Source organism: Oryza sativa, chromosome 1 (assembly GCF_034140825.1).
Source record: "Oryza sativa Japonica Group chromosome 1, ASM3414082v1".
NCBI lineage: Eukaryota > Viridiplantae > Streptophyta > Magnoliopsida > Poales > Poaceae > Oryza > Oryza sativa.
Genome location: NC_089035.1, coordinates 30,370,470 through 30,392,878, shown reverse-complemented (window position 1 = coordinate 30,392,878; position 22,409 = coordinate 30,370,470). Strand labels below are relative to the sequence as shown.

The 22,409-nt window shown below is 46.0% G+C and overlaps 5 protein-coding genes across 7 annotated transcripts; 4 read left to right on the top strand and 1 right to left on the bottom strand.

Moving 5' to 3' along the window:
* The first annotated feature begins 7,687 nt into the window (after positions 1-7,687).
* Positions 7,688-9,908, top strand: LOC4325580 (pentatricopeptide repeat-containing protein At1g08070, chloroplastic). The gene has a single exon (XM_015794153.3). It carries the CDS (start codon positions 7,975-7,977, stop codon positions 9,799-9,801), a length of 1,827 nt encoding a protein of 608 aa, XP_015649639.1. The 5' UTR covers positions 7,688-7,974; the 3' UTR covers positions 9,802-9,908.
* Positions 9,909-10,087: 179 nt separating this feature from the next.
* On the top strand, positions 10,088-12,432 carry LOC4325579 (uncharacterized). The gene is made up of 3 exons (XM_015794212.3): positions 10,088-10,542; positions 10,653-10,878; positions 11,930-12,432. The coding sequence occupies exons 1-2, from the start codon at positions 10,150-10,152 to the stop codon at positions 10,875-10,877; spliced, it is 618 nt and encodes a 205-aa protein (XP_015649698.1). The 5' UTR covers positions 10,088-10,149; the 3' UTR covers position 10,878; positions 11,930-12,432.
* Positions 12,433-12,567: 135 nt separating this feature from the next.
* On the bottom strand, positions 12,568-14,805 carry LOC4325578 (putative pentatricopeptide repeat-containing protein At5g40405). Its single transcript, XM_015794144.3, has one exon. The coding sequence runs from the start codon at positions 14,746-14,748 to the stop codon at positions 12,895-12,897; it is 1,854 nt and encodes a 617-aa protein (XP_015649630.1). The 5' UTR covers positions 14,749-14,805; the 3' UTR covers positions 12,568-12,894.
* A 2,692-nt stretch (positions 14,806-17,497) lies between these two features.
* On the top strand, positions 17,498-20,247 carry LOC4325577 (probable auxin efflux carrier component 8). 3 transcript variants are annotated; one of them, XM_015794191.3, is made up of 7 exons: positions 17,518-17,740; positions 17,832-18,077; positions 19,065-19,242; positions 19,336-19,421; positions 19,539-19,696; positions 19,792-19,868; positions 19,970-20,247. In XM_015794191.3, the coding sequence occupies exons 1-7, from the start codon at positions 17,656-17,658 to the stop codon at positions 20,046-20,048; spliced, it is 909 nt and encodes a 302-aa protein (XP_015649677.1). In that variant the 5' UTR covers positions 17,518-17,655; the 3' UTR covers positions 20,049-20,247. The 3 variants fall into 3 exon arrangements, with proteins under 3 accessions (XP_015649666.1, XP_015649668.1, XP_015649677.1); XM_015794180.3 differs by having other exon boundaries at positions 17,498-18,077; XM_015794182.3 differs by having other exon boundaries at positions 17,499-18,077; positions 19,068-19,242.
* Positions 20,248-21,179: 932 nt separating this feature from the next.
* Positions 21,180-21,572, top strand: LOC107281066 (protein BZR1 homolog 1). The gene has a single exon (XM_015783603.1). The coding sequence runs from the start codon at positions 21,180-21,182 to the stop codon at positions 21,570-21,572; it is 393 nt and encodes a 130-aa protein (XP_015639089.1).
* Positions 21,573-22,409: the final 837 nt, after the last annotated feature.

Genomic DNA, 22,409 nt, shown 5'->3' with positions numbered 1-22,409 from the left:
ACCTCTAAATGGCCATGGTTTAATAATAGGATTCATAGCCGACGCCGGCACTCGTTGAATTGCCCCAAACTTCTGACAATCTTGACACCCCTTATAATATCTGAAGCAATCCTCCAGCATTGTCGGCCAAAAATACCCTGCACGCCGAAGTAACCACTTCATTTTATGGGCCGATTGGTGAGTGCCACAAATTCCTTCATGAACTTCGCCGATTGAAACTTTAGCCTGATCGGCACTCAAACACTTAAGTAACACTCCATCAATCGTCCGATAATAAAGCTCATTATCCAATAGAGTGTACTTCAACGCCTTATATTTTAATTTCCTAGAAGCCGATTGATGGATTATGTAAATATTGATGCACATCATACCTCCAATCATCGGCTGTTATTGCTGCAATTTCAACCTTAACATCTTTGATCATCGGCTTATACCCCGATGCCCCTTGGGCTAAATAATTAGTTTCAATATTTTGTTCTCGAGATACATGCCTTAAAGTAACCAGCCGAAATTCCTTCATCAGTTCTTGACACTTCTCATTATAAACTATTAACGTATCATTCTTGCATTCATACTCCCCTGCCAATTGACTGATTACCAGCAAAGAATCTCCCATGATTTCAATAGCATCGGCTTCAACTTCCTTAAGCAATTGCAACCCTTTAAGCACTGCTTCATACTCAGCTTGATTATTAGTCGCATAAGGTTTAATAGTATAAGCAAACTCGAAACATGCCCCCCTAGGGGAAATTATAACTAGGCCGATACCACAACCATGAGTACACACCGATCCATCAAAGAATAAAGTCCATGGCACCATTTCAACCGAGCCGATTGAATCATCACGATGTTCCACAATAAAATCGGCTATAGCTTGTCCCTTAATCGTCTTCGGAGACTCATACCAAAGATCAAACTCAGTTAAGGAAAATATCCACTTTCCAACCCTTCCTTTCAATATTGGAGCCGATAACATGTACCTAACAACGTCGGCCTTGCATATAATAGCACATTCATTGGACAGTAAATAATGCCTTAACCTTGTGCATGAAAAATATAAACATAAGCATAACTTCTCCACAGGAGAATATCTAGTCTCTGCATCCAAGAGCCGACGACTGAGATAAAATACAACTCGTTCTTTTCCATCCAACTCCTGAATCAGGACTGAGCCGATTGACTTCTCACCGGCCGACAGATACAATCTAAAAGGTATCCCTTTCTGTGGAGGAATCAAAACAGGAGGGGAACTTAGGTATCCTTTAATATCATCCAAAGCCTTTTGCTGCTCTGCCCCCCAAGTAAACTGCTGATCGGCCTTCAATCTCAACAATGGTGTAAAAGGTTCTAATTTTCCGGACAAATTAGAAATAAACCTTCGAACAAAATTAGTCTTGCCGATCATCTCCTGCAATTTGGTCTTGTTTTCCGGAGGCTTAATCTTTTTGATCGCATTGATACTTCTCTGAGTTATCTCAATTCCCCTCTCATGGACAAGAAATTCCAAGAACTGGCCAGCCGATACACCAAAAGCACACTTTGTCGGATTCATCTTCAAGCCATATTTCCTGGTCCCCTCGAAAACTTTTCTTAAATCGGCTATGTGGTCTTTTACTTCCTTAGATTTAACAACCACATCATCAATATAGACCTCAACCAGCCAGCCGATTAGATCATGATAAATATAATTCATGGCCCGTTGATATGTAGCTCCAGCACTCTTCAAGCCGAAAGTCATAACAACCCATTCAAATAAGACGATTGCACCAGGACATCTAAAAGCTGTCTTATGGATATCTTCTTCAGCCATAAAAATTTGATTATACATTGTGTTTCCATCCATAAAACTCAAAATTCTGTTCCCTGACGTAGCATCAACCAGCTGAACGGCTACTGGCATTGGATATTCATCTTTCGGTTTAGCTTTATTCAGATCTCTAAAATCAATGCATACCCTCACCTTGCCGTTCTTCTTGATGACAGGAACTATGCTAGAAACCCACTCAGCATATCGGCAAGGACGAATAAAACCAGCATCATATAAATGTTTAATCTCAGCTTTGACAGGTTCAAGCATATCGGCTTTGCATCTCCTTGGAGGCTGCTGGTGCGGCCTAACCCCTAACTTGATAGGTAGCCGATGTTCTACAATTGATCGGCTGAGTCCAGGCATCTCGTAATACTCCCAAGCGAAGCAATCTCTAAACTCTTTTAAGAGCTCTATCAGCTTGGTTCTAAATTCTGGAGACAAATTCTTACTAATAAATGTTGGCCTTGGCCGATCGCTTGGACCTATATATATTTCTTCCAAATCATCGGCCGACATAAAACCTTGACCTTGCTTGTCATCGAGATCATCTACCGTATCCTTAGTGTAGATACTTAAACCCTCCACGACGCCCTCAAAATAATAGCTTGGGTTCTCCATCTTCAACTGCCTGTATATCAGAATCGGACACTTTTAGAAAATCTCCATTCCAAACTTTTCCAGATAAACAATCAAGGCCATCCATCTCCCAAAGAGCTAAATCGGCACTGGCAACATTAACTGACCTGTCGGCTGGTACGATCTCTATTTTGTCGCCTTGCCACTGAGTCAAGCATTGATGCATAGTTGAAGGAATACAACAATTGGCGTGAATCCAATCCCTTCCAAGCAACAAGCTGTAAGAACCCTTCCTATCGATGACAAAAAACGTGGTAGGAATAGTCTTACTGCCGACTGTCAGCTCCACATTTAGAACACCTTTGGTTTCCGATGGATTGCCACCAAAGTCCTTGAGCACCATATTTTTCTTGATGAGATCCTCGGCATTTCTACCCAGCTTCCTGAACGTAGCATAAGGCATCAAATTCACCGCGGTCCCACCATCAACCATCATTTTAGACATCGGCTTCCCATTGACATAACCATTTATATACAATGGTTTAAGATGCCGATTCTCTGTCCCCTCAGGCTTCTCGAACACCGCCTGCTCTGGTGATAGAACCAACTTAGCCGATTCCTCTTCCACCTCGTCGACATCGGCTTGATCGATCCCGAATTCGGCTGGCAAGGTAAAAACCATGTTAACTGGTGCCGTCACAACACTCTTTCCTTTTGCCAACCTCTTTGCCTCATCAGTTGCAACATCGTCGGCTACAGGAGCCTGATTCTTAACACGCCACTCCTGCCTCGGTTTTGCTTTCTTCAGCCGATGATTAATTTCTTGCTCGACCTCCTGGAAGCGTTCCCTACTCCTCAATCTTTGAACCCTTCTTTTCTGATTCTTCGTAAAAATACCAGGAGGACACCATTGAGTCTTCTTATTTTCGTCATCTTCCAAATCACCATGTTGGTTTACTGGGCCCAATCTCTGATGGACATGCACTCTTGTCTGTTTTGGCCAATTGCCTCCATCGTATAATCGGCTTGAACCCCCTGCAACATCACTGCATCCAGGACAATCCTCGATAGATGGTAACCTCATACCTTCATTCCAACAGAACCTAAAGAACTCACAGCCCCAATGAGGATCAAAGCCACCATTATCTTCTTCATGATGCCTTTCCTGTTGCTTGTCGTATTTCCTTTGATATTTGTTTATAATTCTAGCCGAACTTACTTGATAACCCCTCATGCGCCCCGTATCGGTTGTTCGGCCAGCTGTGTGTACCATGTTAACGGGAAATGGGTTACCATCGACCCTCATCGGCTTTTTGGAATCATCAAACTTAATCTTGCCTCCCTCAATGGCCACCTGAATCTGTTGTCTAAACACCTTGCAATCGTTAGTAGAATGGGACCCAGAATTATGCCATTTGCAATATCTCTTTTTGCCTAATTCCTCAGCCGATGGAATCGTATGACCAGCAGGGAGTTGAATTTGCTTCTCTCGGAGTAGCAGATCAAAAATCTTGTCAACTTTAATAATATCAAAATCATACTTCTCTTCCTTTCCAGAACTCTTTACCCATTGGCACGGTATGACCTTTTTACTCCTCACCCATTCGGCTGTAGCTATCTCAGAGTCATCCTCATCATCATCTGACCCATACATGTAAGGGCAAACATGATTAACCTTTTAGAGCTTTTCCTAGCCTCCGCAGACCTATGCTCGTGCAAGGTTACCTTTTATATCAGATGTGACAAGCTATCAAAGTCTTCAGATGAGAATTTCTCCGTAATCGGAGCAATCATACCCTGAAAGGCTAGATCGGCTAACTGAGCGTCAGTTAAACTCAAGCTGAAGCACTTGTTCCTCATCTCCCTGAATCTCTGAATATACTCGTGCACGGGTTCATCATGCCGCTGCTTAATCGCTGTCAAGTCAGATAACTTCATCTCATGAACCCCACTGTAGAAATAGCTGTGGAATTGCTTCTCCAAATCGGCCCAACTATTGATCGACCCATACAGCAAAGAAGAAAACCAAGTAAAAGCCGATCCAGACAAAGATAACCGGAACAACCTAACCCTCAGAGCGTCCACAGCCGATGCTTCACCACACTGAGCTAAAAATCGGCTAATGTGCTCATAAGTTGACATACCATCTTGTCCCGAAAATTTGGAGAAGTCTGGAACTTTGAACCGATTGGGGAGAGGAACTCTCTTAAACCACTCAGGGTAAGGCTGCCGATATAAGCTTCCAGTCTCTTTTGGTTTAAGCCCAAACTGTTCCCTCATTACATCAGCAATCACATCGGCCCACGGTCGTTGCTGAGCTGCTCCCTATGACTGTTGTTGCATGGGCTCGAACTGACTGTACTGAGACGCAAACTGAGGTTGAGCCAGTCCCCCTAGCTGATATTGGGCTTGCGGGGAAGGATGCTGATATTGATAATTCAAGTTGCCCCTCTGGTAATTATGAAGGTTCAGCTGCATATTACGTGCCAAATGCTCGGGAACAACTTGAGGCATTATTGTGCCATCCGGCTGTACATGGTGAACCAAGTGTTCTGGGACGACTTGATTTAAAAATTGTTGTACAGGCTGTCCACCAGGCGTCACAAACCCAGCCGATGCGCAGGCTTGGTGCTGAATCGGCTGAACGATTTGCTGTCTTAACGGCGTTTGCTGAATCGGCCGCGGAGGCTGTTGCCTTGGTGGCGTTTGCTGGACTGGTTGCACAACTTGTTGCTGGACTGGTTGTACAACCTGCTGAATCGGGAGTGTCTGTTGAATCGGCTGCTGCTGTATTGGATCAACAGCAGGTTGAGGCGGCAGAAACATGGCAGCAACCTGATCTTGCGTCGGCCGATTCACAACCTGCCCACTATGCTGTGGCTGCTCTCTCATTAACAACTGAGGGTTCACCAGCTGGCCTGGTGCCAATGCTGACGGAGCAGGTAAGGGAGTCGATGCCGGCGCCGTCGGCTGAGCTAATGGTGCGACGGGGGAAACTACCTGAATAGATGGCTGGGCATCAGTGATCAAAGGCCGATAATTTGGAAAGACACCTCCTTGCAAATAAACTGGGCCTGCAGCCTGATGCTCAGCTATTGATCCATCGGCTATTGACTTCATCATGTTTGATAAGGTATTGACTAACACCCCAGACTGATTGATCAAAGCATGGTGCACAGCATAGTCGACCTGGTCTTGGAAATTATTGAAAAAATCTTGTGCCGCATCACTATTCTGATTAAGATTTCCCCCTTGCAACCCCTGAGCACCATCACCTTGAACTCCATGCACTCCATCGCCTTGAACTCCATGGACCCCTTGAGAGTTGTCACCTTGACTTCCTAGAGAACCGCCGGTAGCACCTTTGTCACTCAGTTGAGCCGAGCCATCTGGAGCTTGTTTCCCGTCTTCACCTTTGGAAGAACTGGTCCTAGGATCATTGGCAACTACCTTTACTTTATACTTCTGAACTAATGTTCCCTTGCGGGTCTGCATGAATGAGTTTAAGAACTGATCCCGGGCTTTCTGCAACATTGCTTCAAAATCCTTCTTCTGCTCAGGTGTGAATTTCTCTGGATCGATGGGCACGACGTTTCCTTCATTGACGTCAGTCAACCCCAACTTCTGGATCTTTTCTTTAACAAGGCTTGGGCTAGTCGAGGATGGCGACAGCGGTGGCTTCTCGGCCATGAGGAAGAATTGCTTGCTGACTTCTAATCGGTCCCACCAGGAGTGCCAAAAGCGTGTTGAAAGAAAACACGGGGCCTGTGAGATCTGCTTAACTCCAGTGCAGGTCCAAAGCTCGCCTTCGACTCCACCTTGATCTAATCTCCTTTTTCGATGCTAATATTACCAAATTTGGTCGTTAACACTATGACAATACATGTCATGCATATATCATCGTTACTTTCGTATTTGAAAATATTTTTATATGATGTTAAGTCATAGCTGATAATATGTTAGAAATGAAAGTTGTTGATAATATGTCATGAATAAAACCAATGGGTCAAGGTATACTCTTAGACACCGTGTAGAAAAAACTAATACTTCTATGTTTTACGCAATTTAGAACGGAGGAAGTAACCAGAAATCCATGGCGCAGCGAAGTGGCCGACCTTCATGAATCGTCAAATTTGAATGATGCTAACCTGTTCTAAAGGAGAATTTTGCTGTGAGCCTGTGATACGAGAATTTTGCTCCAGTTCTAAAGGAGATTGAACTATTTTCTTGGAAATTCCACATAAATTAAGTGAAATCAGGCGAAAAATGTGCGTGATGTGTTCTTTCTTGTGGGTTTCCAACAAGGTAATAAATAGCGTATAGCGGGTTGTTAGCGGATTAGTGTCTGTATAGCGGATTGCGAATAGCGGACGCTATTACGGACGCTAAGTTCCAATAGCAAATATAAGAAAATAACCATAAATATATCTATATTAACATCAATTTCACGTAAAAATTAGAATTTATAATACATTTTTTATTACTCATATATTTCATAACATAAAAAATATAAAATAACATATAGATATATAAGATAAATAAGATAAATAATGAAAAGTTCTACAATCCATATATGAAAAACAACATTTAAGCGTTATAGCGGTCCAACAAAGTCAATAGCGGACTGTTATAGCTATCGTGAAGCGCTATAATAGACTAATATAGCGGGCGCTAAGTTACAACATGCTATCTTCAGTCCGCTACCTTGTAGCAGCAGCGGTAGAGGTCCGCTACCGCTATTGTGGCCGCTACTGCGGCCGCTACGAACGTTATTTATTAGCTTGGTTTCTAACCCATTTCCCTCGTTTTCCGCGTGCATATTTTTCAAACGGTTAAACGGTATGCGTTTTGCTAAAATTTTATATAGGAAAGTTGCTTTTAAAAAAATCATATTAATCCAGTTTTATGCGTTTTGTGAAAAGTTTATATATGAAAGTTGCTTTAAAAATCATATTAATCAAGTTTTCAAGTCTTTTTATAGCTAATACTTAGAGCAGGTACAATAGCAGGCTATAATCCAGCTATAAATATATTTTAAAAAGATAAAGGAAGAGAGAGAAAAGCAGCGGGCTACAGATCTATAGCCAGTTGTAGCACGGGCTCCAAGACGTAATATGTGATATTAATAGTATAACAAAAAACTATGATATGAATTGGTTATTACATTGGTTATAGATGATTTGGAGTTAATAGTAAGCTATACTATTAAACTTGCTCTTAATTAATCATGTGTTAATCTATGGCTCTTTTTTTTTTCCGCCGGAACGGTTCCAAGTCCCAACCCCTCAGAAGGCTGGTACTGGGCTACTAGTCATCTTCTGCCTCTTCCTCATGCAAACACAACAAACTGCCGTAATCAGACTATCAGAGGAAAGCGTTCCGCGGCGCCGCCGTGGCGTCCGGCGTCCGGCCTGTCACCTGTGAGTCGAGGCCGCACTTTGGCGCCCGCGGCAGAGCCCGCGACATGCCTTGCCGCACCGCGCCGAGGCGTCCAAACACACGCTCCGCCCAGCCCAGAGAGCCCACTCCCGCCGCCGCGCGTCCCATCCAAACCTCCCTCCGCCTCCGCGTCCCGCCGGCCGCCGCCAATGGAGGCGCCGCCAAGCCTCCCCTACCGCCACCTGCCGCAGCATCTCGCCGGCCTCCTCAAGACCCGGCCGCTCCACGACCTACTCTCCGACGCGTCCACCTCCCGCGCCGCACGCCACCTGTTCGACGCTGTGCCGCGCCCGACCCCCGCCCTCTGCGGCACGCTCATCTCCGCTCTCTCAAGGCTCTGCTCGCACCAGGAGCTTCTCGACGCCTTCTCATCGCTTCACCGCAGGGGCTCCGACGTCCCGCCCGGCTGTGTGCCCCTCGTTGTGAAGTCGTGCGCGATCTTGGCCGCGTCACGTCAGGGAAAGCAGGTGCACTGTCACGCCATTGTCCGTGGTCTCCTTGGGGATATCTTTGTGCAGACTGCTCTGGTGGATTTCTATGCAAAGAACGGGGACATGGATTGTGCTGTGAAGGTGTTTGACGAGATGCCGGTGAAGGACCCGATACCGATGAACTGCTTGATCACTGGGTATTCCAAGTCCGGTGATGTGGTGAAGGCGAGGAGGCTATTTGATGGCATGGTAAGAAGGACATCTGCATCCTGGAATTCAATGATCGCCTGTTATGCGCATGGTGGGGAATACCAGGAAGCTTTGAGGTTGTTCCGTAGGATGTTGAGTGAGGGTGCAAGGCCAAATGCGATCACTATTGCGACGATGTTTTCCATTTGTGCCAAGACTGGTGATCTTGAAACAGGAAAGTGGGCAAGGTCTTTGATCGCAGAGCAGGATTTGCAGAACATGATAGTGCACACTGCCTTGATGGAAATGTATGTCAAGTGTCGGGCTATTGACGAGGCACGCCGTGAGTTTGATCGGATGCAGCAGAGAGATGTCGTGGCATGGAGCACTATGATCGCTGGTTATGCACAGAATGGGAGGCCACATGAATCTCTAGAGCTGTTTGAGAGGATGAAGGCAACCAGTTGCAAGCCAAATGAGGTGACTCTTGTTGGTGTACTATCTGCCTGTGCTCAGCTGGGCTCTGATGAATTAGGAGGACAGATTGGTAGCCATGTCGAGAGCCAGAACCTACCACTCACCAGCTACCTCGGATCCGCACTAATTGACATGTACACAAAGTGTGGGCACGTTGGCAGAGCTCGCAGTGTCTTCAACCGGATGGAACACAAGGTTGTCATAACCTGGAACTCCATGATGAGAGGCCTAGCACTGAATGGCTTTGCGCAAGATGCAATCACCTTGTACAAAGAGATGACAGAGGAGGACGTCCAGCCAAACGAGATTACTTTCGTTGCGCTGTTAACGGCGTGCACCCATGCTGGATTGGTAGACCAAGGTATGTCCTTTTTCAAAGAGATGAAGACAATTCACCATGTTTCCCCTCAAGTGGAGCACTGCGCGTGCATAGTGGACCTCCTCTGCAAATCTGGAAGGCTGCGGGAAGCGTACAAGTTCATCTGCGACATGGAGGTCGAACCAAACGCGGTGATCTGGAGCACGCTGCTGAGCGCCTGCAGGGCTCACGCCGACGTCGAGCTGGCCAAGCTCGCCGCGAGCAAGCTCCTGGTTCTTGAGCCGGACAACTCCTCCATCTATGTCCTGCTGTCCAACATCTACGCGGATGCCGGCCTCTGGGGCGACGTGAGGGAGATCAGGGACCTGATGAGGAGCAAGAACGTGCAGAAGCTGTCTGCTTATAGTTGGATAGAGCTGGACGGTGAAGTGCACAAGTTCCTGGTGCAGGATACGTACCACCCGAAATCAGCTGAGATTTTCAACGTCGTCGACGGCATGGGGTTGCATCTGGACGACGTTGATTCTGACCCCGATTTATTTGTTCTAGAGCACTATTGAACATTTGAACATGCTAACAAACAATTGCAGCAGGGCATCCTTCGTTCACTGCAGATTGATTGTACTTTGCATAATTTATATACATGCATGATCCATCGATTCGATTATTATTAGTTAGTACTAGAAAGTATGTAGAAAGTATAATTGGTAAGTGTTGAATTGTTGGGCCTTCTTGCCTAGCCCAATAAGAACAATGACTACCAGTAGGCCTTATTGATGATGAGCCCAGTTCTGAGTTATCCCGAGTCCTGCCTGATAAAGCAAGCAGTCCAAAGCAGGAGACGGCAGAACACCAGGTTGTCAGATCCCTTCGCCTCTGAACCCTGAGTCGCCGATCGAAACAATCCGATGGAGTCCGAAGCTGACAAGGCCGCCGCGCCGGCGCCGGCAGCGGCGGCGTCGGTAGCGGAGACGAGCGACGACGCGATTCAAGAGGAGTCACCGGCACCGGCTCCCAGCGGGAAGCCTGGATCGGAGGCGGCGGCCAAGCCGGAGGTCGAGGTGCAGCTGTTCCGGCGTGGGCGGGGGCCGGTGGCCGTGTTCCGGTCGCCGCTGGGCGGGTACACGCAGGACCAGCTGGAGGTGGGGGACATCCTGGAGCAGCACGGCCTCAAGTCCGTCTTCGTCTTCCACCCCGCCTCCCGCACCCGCGGCGTCGCCATCCGCTTCCACCCCCGCAACGGCCGCTCCCTCCTCACCTACGTCGCTGGTTCCACCATCTTCCTCGACGGCGAGCCCAAGGTAAGCCTTACGGATCGGTTGGCTCTCTCTGGCTCGCTCAATTTTAGGTAGTCGAAGTGATGTGATCATGTGAGTACTTGATGGATTGGTCTGTTTGGTTGGTTGGTTAGGATTCTTTGCTGAAGCCCGTCACGAAGGTGATGATTGGTGTGGCAGCTATGACAGCAGTTGCTGCAGTATTGCTGAAGGAGGGCAAGATGCCCGAGTGGCTTAAGGAATCCAAGCTCGGCAATCTGAACTTCCCACCATGGGTACTGGCTTGCATGGTCATTGTGTTCATGAGGCTCCGGAAGAGAACCAAGGATGCCATGAAAAAGTTTGGCTGGTCTTCATGAGGTACCAAAAGTTTTACCCCTTTTCCCCAGATTTGTGATCGAACAGTTTCCAATTTGGTTTTAATCTCTTGTGAGTATAGCATGATGCACAAACGGTTACTACCAAAACTCAGTGCTGTTCTATATGTGCAGTAGTATAATGAATGAAACTTGTAGGTAGTTGTGACATGGTTATTCTAGAATGTTAAGTGTGCTTTAAGGTTTCTTGTACTATAACAGCATAGTTTATTAATCGTCGTATCATGGCAGTGTTATTTTTTCTATTCTACAAAGCATATATAGACAAAAATACCCACTACTCCTGAGTTTTGATTATTAAACAGAATAACTATCCGCTCCTAGTTACCCCTCTCCAGTCTCCAAAGCGTGTCGTTTTGGACATATATCTCATCAAACTTTTGAAACTTTGAATATCAATACATTTTTAATATTTAGATTTGATACATGGAAATAATGTGCATATTTGTCTCTTAAGTACTCTATGATACTATAATATCTATCAACATTTGTAAATATATTCAAAATTTGCAATAGAAATTAGTGGTGAAAGATGCATTTTGATACCATGTCAATGTTCCAAACATGTTTTCGCAACCAGACGGAGCATTACAACACAAAACCTCCGTAGAGTACTAATTAGTCTATTCAAAACATTATTCATGTATCATGAGTTCTTGGCGAAAGGGCATGTAGTCTAGTAGTTACAGTGACCTGAGTAACACCCCAAGGTCCTGAGTTCAAATTTTAATAGGAGCGAATTTCAGATTGGGTTGTTTGAGGAGCTAAGTTCCCAATTTAAATGGTTGCATATATCTGGTTGGATGTAGAGGCCGGGTAAAAAATACCCATCTCTAAAAAAAGAGTATCATGAGTTCTTGTCATTCATAATTTCTGCTGAAATATACTTATAGGCTGTTCCTAGAGGAACCAAAGTAAGTATGTCACGCATGTGCTTCCGCCTCATTCATTGTATTATTAGGATATGGGAAACTAACTGCATCTCTGAGTTCTTTTACTGAATTTTATCTAAGCTGTATTTCAATATTCCACAGGTTCGTAATGACAAATGTGTGTTTTTGGCTGCTGCTTCAAATTTGTTGCCAATACTGGAGATGTACCAAGCGGGTGACACGCTAAGTGAAGAACTATTACACAAAAAACACTAGTTTTACCCTTTATTTGCATACTCGATGCCGGAAACTCGATAGATTTTTACTTGTACTTATGTTCATGAATAAAAAATAGCAAAACAATCCTTATCATATCTCTTCCTGCTCGCTAATTGGTTTATCCATTTTTCTGGAAGGCTTCCCAGGTACTCCCTCCGTCCCATAAAAAACCAACCTAGATGTGACACATCCTAGTACTACAAATCTGGACATTCTAGATTCATTATACTAGAATATGTCAAATCCAGTACTAGATTCGTTTTTTTTTTGGACGGAGGGAGTATTCCTTATATGCTGGTAGATTCATAGTTCATATCCTGTAGCAAACATGGAGTTTCAGTTTACAAAACAATGATCCTTGATATATGCTATTGATGATTTTTGCATCTGTGCATTGGCACACTTCGATGTGCCCATCTTGCTTCGCCCTTAATAAAGAGCTATTGGATACCACAAACTGTATTTTCTTGTGCCTAAGCTAGATCTCGGCTTACCATTATCTATAGGATTTAAACACTGGATTTACTATAAAATGTCATCCTGAAAATTGTGATTGTTTCAATTATCATACAGAGAAATCATCAAGTAATCCCCGCATGAGAATGCTTTAGGTTTTGTCACATAGTCGAGGGGCACACTTACATTGTCATTTGCTACTGGCAGAATGTCACAAAGTTCTGTGCCCATTTGCCAGCCATGTGAGAATGGCAAAGTTGCCCATATCTCCTTCCGATCTATCTATCCGCTAATCTCTACCTTCGACCATCACCGTGCCTTGGCTCCAGAGTGATGCTATTCTCGCGCATTTATATGTTAGAATGGATGCGCTAGAATAGCATCAAAATTGATCACCAGTAATCCTTACAGGAGCATGCTCCATCCTTGAAATGGTGAAACCTATTCCTATCTCTCATAACAATCTCCCTGTTGAAGACCTTGGATATCATCTTGGTATAATCATGGCAGTCCTCACATACTCTCAGGTTCTTCACTATCCTAATCTCCATGTCTTCCGGCAACGCGACTAGGCCAAATGCAATGGCCAGCTTCTCACTATGCAAGGAGATTGCATCTTCTTTGTCCTCTTCCTCGATATCAAACAACACCTCTTTTGTGTTCGCAATGTACCCTTGCAGCCTCAGCCTCTGATTCATCTCTGCAAGCATCATCTCGATCTCCTTGTGTCTTGGGTGTGTCTTGCCTCCAACAAAGAACTCATGCACCTTGCCACCAACCTCAATGGCACTACACCCAGGCACCTTTTTCACTCCCTTGGCCTTCATCATGTTCCGAACATTGCTGACACCCTTCCAGTTCTGCGAGTCTGCATAGATGTTAGAGAGCAGGACATGGGCGGCATCATTCTTGGACTCGATCGCCATGAGCTTATCCATTGCATATTTCCCCAGTTCAACGTTTTTGTGGATCCGTGACGCATTGAGTAGTGCTCCCCACACGCCTTCGTGTGGCTCCAATGGCATGCCATTGATGAAGTTCACGGCATCATCCAGACGCCCAGCTCGACCATACAAATCAACCATGCAACCGTAGTGTTCAAGCCAAGGATCAATTCCATGATTGCTCTTCATCGAATCGAAGCATGCTCGTCCCTCATCTACCAACCCAGCCATGGAGCATCCACGGAGGACCACGACAAAGGTGACACCGTTAGGCTCAACCCCTGTGCTCTCCATGCGCTTGAACAGCGCAAGGCAGTCTCTCCCCATGCCATTCATCGCAAGGCCACTCACTGCACTGGTCCAAGTGTAAACGTTCCTTTCGCCCATGCTGTCAAACACCTCCATGGCTGCCGCCACCGCGCCACACTTGGAATACATATCAATCAACGCGGTGCCGAGCGTGACCGACAGCCGCATCCCACGGCTATGTGCACACGAGTGCACCCACTTGCCTCGTTCCAGCGCGCCCAATTGCGCACAGGCAGTGAGCGCTGACACCAGCGTCACCTCCCCCACGGCAGCGCCAGCATGACGCATTTCGTCGAACAGCCTCAAGGCCTCCCTTGACCGGCCCGTGTGCACATACCCGGCGATCATGGCGTTCCACGCGACATGGTCCCTCTGAGGCATTCCGTCAAACAGCTCGCGCGCAGCGTCCGCTTCGCCGCCAGTGGCGAGAGCCCCCACCATCGCGGTGACGCACACCACGTCCGGGCTCGCGATCTCCGCGAACGCGGCCCGCGCGGCACCCACATCCCCGGCCGCGGCGTACATGGAGACGGCCCCGCTCTGCACGTGCGGGTCGCCCGCGTGTCCGTGGCGGAGCGCCGACGCGTGCACGCTCCCCGCGATCAGGGCCGCGTCCAGCGCGGACGCCGCGGCGGCGGCCAGGGCGGTCGCGGCGCGGACGAGGAAGGTGAAGGAGTAGTTGTCGGGCGCGAGCGGCAGGTCGCGGAACGCGCCGAAGGCGAGGTGCGGGCGCCGGCCGCGAGCGAGGGCGCGGAGGAGGGAGTTGTGCGCGAGGAGCGTGGCGGGGCGCCGCGGCAGGAGGAGGCGCGCGTAGGAGAGGTCGCCATCGTCGTCGTCGTCGGAGGAGGAGGAGGCGAGGGAGGCGAGGAAAGCGGCCAGGTGGGACGGGGACGCGATGCGGCCCGAGACGAGGAGGTGCGCGTGGATCTCGCGGAGGTGCCGCTGCGAGGAGGCCGCCGCTGCCAGCTTCGCCGGGTCGCGGAGCGGTCGCATTTGGTTTGACACGCTACGGCCTACGGCTTGTGAGCTACTCTGACGAAAGGACTTCCCGTTTCGAGCATTCGCCGCGCGCGGGCTGACGAGGCCGAACGCGACTACGAACCCTGGCCCGCGTGGGAGTGGCCCGTTCCATGGAAATTGCTATACGTACGAGATACAACTCAATTATTGGAACTGAGTTTGATCGACGGCAGCCATGCGTTGAACATCTGCTCCTTTCATTGATCAGTGGTTGCATTTGCATATGATTGCGCCCGTCCATACCACTACACTCGCAGGGCTAACCGACGAAGGAAGAGTGAAAACCAGTGGATTATCGGGGAAGGCTCGGCAGAGCCTGCAAGCAAGACAGTAACATTTTCACGTTGCCACGGCGAATAGCGGCACCTCGCTTTAGGCCTGGTTTAGTTCTCGAAACTTTGGATACATGTATGGAGCATTAGATATAGATTAAAAATAAACTAATTGTGCAGTTAGGGGGGAAATCGCGAGACGAGTCTTTTGATCCTAATTAGTCCATGATTAGCCATAAGTGCTACAGTAACCCACATGTGCTAATGAGGGATTAATTAGGCTCAAAAGATTCGTCTCGCAGTTTCCACGCGAGTTATGAAATTAGTTTTTTTATTCGTGTCCGAAAACCCCTTCCGACATCCAGTCAAACATCCGATGTGACACCAAAAATTTTCTTTTCGCGAACTAAACGTGCCCTTACTCTGAAGATTGATGTGCCTTTCAGCAAGCCTCCTGGAAGGGACCAAGTTCACTGAATCACGGTCACAGACATGCAAAGTAGAGGGGAGTAAAAAAGCCAAGGAGATACTCTGTGAAGCCTTGCAAAATCAGATCAGAATGGTAACCTGCAAACTTGCAAGGGCTGCTGCCTACTCCAGCTCTTTGGCGTGTGTAAAACAAACCTGACAAAAGTCCTGGACAGATGTTTTGCTGTCGGATTAATCTTACTTCCTCCGTTCAAGAATCCTTCTGAAGAGACCCCCTTTTACAAGCATCTTGGCCTAGAGTTTGATCCATGCAAAGAAGTGATAGGTTTTACAAGCATCTTAGCTGCAGGATAGAGTTTGATCCATGCAAAGAAGTGATAGGATGGGCGGTGGTAAAGTTAAAAAGATGCAAAACTGGGGAACCTGCTAGCTTGCAAGGATTGACGGCCACAAATTCTTCAGAGAACAGCTGATGAAGAGCATAAAGAGAAGTCGTAAATGCAAACCCTGAGCAAAGATGATGCAATGTTGCTATTTATGGGGAAAACGCAAAGCAAGTTTCACCGAAGCACTCATTCCAGTCTTTTGCCATATTTGGAGAAACATGGAAAATCTGGTGAACTGTAAATGTACATCTCTTCGTTGCTTGATTGCTTCCTCCACAATTAACTTCTTTATTCTTGCCTTCGACCTATCAGCTTTGTAGGACTGGTACATTGCAGGAACCTGGAGCAAAGTTTTTTTTTTCCCGAGAAAATGACAGCAAACCTGAAAGGACAATAAACAGCACAATTATCTTTTGAACAGCATACTTTCAAAGGAATGAGCCCGTCACTGCACTCCAAATGGCAATTTGATCAATTTACGAGGATGTGAAAACAATTGATATATTCATACATAGGATCAGTACAAGTAAGGTATTGTAGTCGAAATATCAGAATTTTTTAACAGCATGTAAACAGAGAGGTGAGGCCGCCATACGGTCTAGAAACCAATGCACAACAACTCAAATATAAACTTGTGTAAAAGTACAAATCAAGTGAGTGCTGTTCACGGTCAAGTGAGACCGTGAGGACCACAATGCCACTACTAAAATTTAACGCTGATGATCAGTGAAACACCAAACCGACAAGCTATGCCAAAGCTTCTGTGTTATTTGCTGGAATTGTCACCCAATTTCTTTTTCTCAAGTCTTGTTCTGCTGACTAGAAACAAAAAGAAAAAGAAAAAGAAATGCTATTCTGACTTTAAACTGTTGGAGCACATGCTTTGGTCATTCTACTGCTTAGCATGCTGCATAATGTTTCCCTACTGATAAATCATGGGGAAACAAACTGGCTGCAGAATGTAGAAGAGACATAGTCCATTAAACACGGCCTGATTTCGCACATCATCAAGACATCTTTGCCGTGATACGTCAGTCCAGACAGGCAATGCAACATGTAACTCTGTCAAAGTCACGAAAACAGTTTCTTTGCCCTAAAAAAATCTTAAAGAGTATAAAACATCGAGAGTCTCTTTTATGCAAGCTCTACCTGAAGGCCACTACAAAGATTGAAAGGTTCATAAAAAATACATCAGATTTTCTCTGTTATGGCATTAATGTTAATAAATATAGAGGTCTAAAGGCCCACTGAGTCAACAACATAAAGAGAAGAATATCAAAACTTCACACACTTTTTGCACTGGGTTTTCACCATTATTCTGAACTGGGTTTCACTGTTATTATGTCTAATAACATAAGAAAACACCAGGAGACTTTTTGCAGATTGAAAACAATGAATCAGGATTTAGTCCAAGCAGTGTTTTACTTCTTTAGAATTCCACATAAATATGGTCAAATCATTATCATTATTCACTCAAACAGATGTCCTTACTGCACACATAGGAACGATAACGGAACTGGCATTTATCCAGCATGGGCAATTTGGACAATTTTTCCAAAGACTCTGCTAATGCTAAAACCTGCATGGAAAAGTTTGCACAAAACCTGGCTTCTGTCTGTGGTCTATATAAGACAGCTACAGTATGCCCAAAACTTTCTACATCCCAGTTGGGCAGGAGAGTTGGAGTGTTCTTCAGGTTCATCCATTATGGTGTCCTGGAAGGACATCTACCTCGTTCTTGAAGCGACAGTTCCACTATATGTAGCTATGATACTGGCCTACCTATCCATAAAATGGTGGAAGCTGTTCACCCCAGAGCAGTGCTCTGGGATCAACAAGTTTGTGGCGAAGTTTTCTATTCCTCTGCTCTCTTTTCAGGTCATTTCCACAACCGATCCTTATGACATGAATATCAAGCTCATATACTCGGATATCCTACAAAAGTCGCTTGCCTTGCTGGGATTTGCAGCCATTTCCAAAGCATGCTGTGCAGAGAAGTTTGACTGGCTGATTACTGGTTTTTCTTTATCAACACTTCCCAATACACTGATTGTTGGCATCCCGTTGCTGAAAGGAATGTATGGTGAGCAAGCCGGCAAACTACTAAGTCAGATAGTAGTCCTCCAGAGCCTAATTTGGTACACTCTTCTTCTATTTTTGTTTGAACTTCGGGCTGCTAATGGAATGGCCACCACTACATCATCTGAAACTACAGGTACGTACCTAAACTGACTGACTCGATTTAGGATGAAATTTGAAGTTGCTTCCTCGAAACAGCATGGCTTAAACACATTTACATCTTTATTTAAGATTAGAAATCCAAGATCCTGGCTCCAATTCGAAATAACATTGTTCAAGTAATGAACTAGTATTTGAGCATCGTTTCCTAGTACCAACTATATTTCTTCTGATTTTCATTATTTTTTTTGTGTGTGCGCCCATGCTAACCTTCACAAATAGTTGCAAAAATGAAAAACTCCTGCAAATGTTATAGATCTTACTTTCCAAACGAAAGAAGCCTGCTAGATACTCAAATAAATGTCGTTTAAGTGACCAATGTAAGAAAATATGCATTCTATGATGGTAGCTCAAACTGATCTTATAGATGTCGTATAATGCAATCATATTATTGTGAACTGAGAATACACTAAGCAAAGAGAACATAGCTAATTCTCCGTTTAATAGAAGAACCAATGAAGTGAAATACTGTTCTACTTGCATCACTTCTATTTTAATCTGCAGTAGCAACTATAGTGTCATACTAACAGGAACTGGCCTACTCTGCACAAATATACAACTAAGTAACTATATTGTCTAGAAACCACCTGTAGTATTTAAAGTTCAGAATGAAACAGAGATTTGAATCGCTACAGCCCAATTTAAAGTTGCCTGTACAATCATTTAAATTACTTCATTTTTTTAGATAATCCAGCCTCTATATCCAAAAGTGGATATACACAGCCAAGGAGAAATTGCTTCATACTTTTTCATTGTAATGCAGTTCACTTTACGCAATAGATTTGTCTGAAACATTGTACATGAACTTGCTTGAATTATCCAGTGATTGAAGTATATTTTGAACTTCTTTTTCATATACGCCTCACCAGCAAGCAGCTTAACTTATCTTCTGGGAATTTAACTTATTATTCTTTATTAAATTAGTTCGATGGTTTTTATCCCATGTCATGTTTCAAAATTGAAGCAGAATCAGGTACTAGAGGACCTACACAGCAAAGATATGGAGATGTTCAGGCAAAAGGTGTATCAGCAAGATGTTCTTGTGCTTTTCGCTTTTTGTTGGTGGTTGGTAAGAAGCTAGTGATGAACCCCAACATGTATGCATGCCTGATAGGTTTAATTTGGGCACTGGTCGGCTTCAGGTATGTTAATGAGTTTATATGAATCAATTTGGCTTCAAGCAGAAATGCAGCTGTTATTGACTTACTTCATACAACTCCATAACATACCCACAGGTGGCACATAAGATTACCGTTGATTGTCAGCAATTCTATAAGGATGCTCTCGGATGGAGGGCTGGGAATGGCAATGTTCAGCCTAGGTAAGAATAGCAGGATATCTGATTCAGCTTGATGCAATGCAGATAAACTTCTAAATACGTCTAAACTTTGCGAAAACCAATTATGTTATTATAAATTCTAAATACTTCTAATCACAGGCCTTTTCACTGCTCTACAAACTAAAATTATAGCCTGTGGAGCTAAAAGGATGCTACTAGCATTAGCCATCAGGTTCTTTCTAGGACCAGCACTAATGGGTATGTCTTCTTATGCTATTGGAATGCGTGGAGTATTGCTGAAGATAGCCATTGTACAGGTATATTCTAGTTCTTTCTTTGGACGAGCTATTATTTGTAACTTTGAACAATTCAACCACAGAAATTACGATTAACCTGTCAAAATCACATTCAGGCAGCTCTACCTCAAGGAATAGTTCCGTTTGTGTTTGCAAAGGAGTACAATGTCCAAGCAGATATTCTGAGCACTGCGTAAGTAGATCACCTACCACGATACGATCCTATGCTTGTATATATGAAGAAGCAGGGAAGCATCATTAACCAACACCTTACACTGATCTCTCTTATGGCAGGATAATTGTTGGCATGATGGTTGCAGTTCCTGTGGCGCTGGCTTACTACTTTGCAATGATCATCCCAGCTATCAAATAACTATTTGCAGAAGCTAGCCTGATTGTGTTCATTTGAGAAAACAATGACGGCTCGCTGTGGAGAATAAGTTCAGTTATGAGTGAATATTTTGCTAGACTGTATATATATGTGCCCTTGGGTTTGTGGTGAACCATAATAAGGATATCTGATTTGTATCTTAGTGCATAGTGGCCATACATAATTCTTACCGTTTCAACTATGAACAACTCTAATGAACAGAACATGTAGAGAAAGCTCACATTCCCCGGCGACGCGGCGTGCTCTGTTCCTGTCAGGCGCTCCGTCCAACAGACGGTGCACCGTGCACCCCGCCCATGAGCTGCTGGCACCCCTGTGGGGCATTCTGCCGAACATCTTGCAGGCGTACCCAGGGCTGAATAGCAGATTATCTGGCTCAGCTTGATGCAATGCAACAGCAGCCAAGAGCTTCATGTGCATCAACCATTTCTTGGCCTCATTTTTTCCTCTCCGGAGAACAATTACATGGCAATATGGCATTCACACACCGTTCCCTTCCAACTGTGGTGTGGAAGAACAAACAGTTCGCTTCACCGGCAGCGTGGAACTTGCAACTGTTCGACATTTTGTAGTTGGGAATAAGTTCACTTTATTACCCTCAAAACTGATCGAAATCGACCCTAAACCACAAAACCGGATATCTCGACCCCCAAACTTTTAAAATCGGTGTAATTTGACTCTCTAGGCGGTTTTGGAGGGCGGTTTCGCTGACGTGGCGCCTACGTGGCAGTATTGACTCGGTATTCTTTCCACGTGGCATTGACGTGGCGCTTAGTTGGCATTAGAAATAAAAAAATTATGCATGGGACCCATTAGTCATTCACACACAAAAAATTGTGGGGCTCACTGACATGTGGACCCCACATGTCATCCTCTCTCTGCCTTTCTTCTTCCTCCCCTCTTCCTCCCTTCTCTCTTTCTTTCTCTCTCTTCTCTCCCCTTCGGCTGGCCGCAGGGAGCACGGGCGACTGAAGCTGGAGTGGCGGCGGTCGGGGGCCAGAGCGGCGGCGACCGCGGGAGCTGAAGCGGCGGCGGCGGCCTCGCCATCGGCCTCACCAAGTGGAGAGAGGAGAGGAGAGGAGACCAGGTGAGGGAAGAACGGAGGTGGTGGGTATGACGTCCGGGGCGGCGGCCGCGGCGGCGGGGAGGAAGCCGACGTGGAAGGAGAGGGAGAACAACAAGAGGCGGGAGCGGCGGCGGCGGGCCATCGCCGCCAAGATCTTCATGGGGCTCCGAGCACTCGGGAACTGTCGTCGTTGTCGATCTGGTCTCGAACTGGTACTCGGCGTGGTCGGAGAGGTCGGCGGTGACGACTACGAGGAGGAGATGGAGGGGGCGGGCAGCAGCCGGACGGTCCAGCCCACCGCCGACGCGTACAGCAACCTGACAAACGCGTCGTTATTCCCCTCTTCAACCTTCCTCGATTGTATACATGGCAGCAGCGCAGCACGTCGTCGTCCGGCCATGGACGTCACGGGAGCTGGTCAGGCCATGGAGGAGCAGTGAGCGGAGGGGTCGATGGCGGCGTTGGGACGGGGCGATGCGCTCGGAGCCGAGGGCGCCGTGGGGAGCAACGCGGCGGAGGGGGCCCGGCGACGCTGGCCGTGGACCTCGGCGCAGAGGGCGGCCGTGGACCTCGACGCAAAGGGCGCCAGGGCGGAGGAGATCCAGCGGAGACCGAATAAGGGAAGGAGATCAAATCAGAGCAAAGGGGGAGAGAGAAGGGAGAGAAAGGGAGAAGATGACACGTGGGACCAACATGCCAGTGGGGCCCACAATTTTTTTATTTTGTGTGTGAATGACATATGGGTCCCACGCATATTTTTTATTTCTAATGCCACGTCAACGCCATGTGGAAAGAAGACTGAGTCAATACTATCACGTAGACGCCACGTCAGCGAAACCGCCCTCCGAAACTAACTAGGGAGTCAAATTACACTGGTTTTAAGAGTTTGGTGGTCGAAATATTCGATTTTGTGGTTTAGGGTAATGGATTAGATTTCAATCGCTTTTGATTTGAGGGTCATGAAGTGAACTTATTCCTTGTAGTTGCGCAAGATAAAAGCCCAATGGGTTAAACCAAGCCCAGTGTCACCCACGGCTCACCAGTATTGTGGCCCACTGGTTTGTGGTCTTCGGATTAGCACAAAAGTGGGCCCAGTTTAGTCTAGAACTTTTCTTTTTTCTTTTTTTTTTCTTTTGCGAAAGTTTGGTACTACAATCTTTGAGTTCTGGACACGTATAGGTAATAATTAACTGTAAGTAAAGTTTTGTACTGTAACTTAATACTAGTAATTCGTGGGGAATCTGTATTACTGTAGACAAAAGGGGGAGAGGGGATGT

Excerpts from the sequence above, each read along its gene's own strand:
- LOC4325580 (XM_015794153.3), top strand. The coding sequence starts at position 7,975 with ATGGAGGCGCCGCCAAGCCTCCCCTACCGCCACCTGCCGCAGCATCTC.
- LOC4325579 (XM_015794212.3), top strand. The coding sequence starts at position 10,150 with ATGGAGTCCGAAGCTGACAAGGCCGCCGCGCCGGCGCCGGCAGCGGCG. Across the intron at positions 10,543-10,652 it reads TCCTCGACGGCGAGCCCAAG|GATTCTTTGCTGAAGCCCGT; the intron begins GTAAGCCTTACG and ends TTGGTTGGTTAG.
- LOC107281066 (XM_015783603.1), top strand. The coding sequence starts at position 21,180 with ATGACGTCCGGGGCGGCGGCCGCGGCGGCGGGGAGGAAGCCGACGTGG.
- LOC4325577 (XM_015794180.3), top strand. The coding sequence starts at position 17,570 with ATGGTGTCCTGGAAGGACATCTACCTCGTTCTTGAAGCGACAGTTCCA. Across the intron at positions 19,422-19,538 it reads AATGGCAATGTTCAGCCTAG|GCCTTTTCACTGCTCTACAA; the intron begins GTAAGAATAGCA and ends TTCTAATCACAG. Across the intron at positions 19,697-19,791 it reads TGAAGATAGCCATTGTACAG|GCAGCTCTACCTCAAGGAAT; the intron begins GTATATTCTAGT and ends AATCACATTCAG.
- LOC4325578 (XM_015794144.3), bottom strand. The coding sequence starts at position 14,748 with ATGCGACCGCTCCGCGACCCGGCGAAGCTGGCAGCGGCGGCCTCCTCG.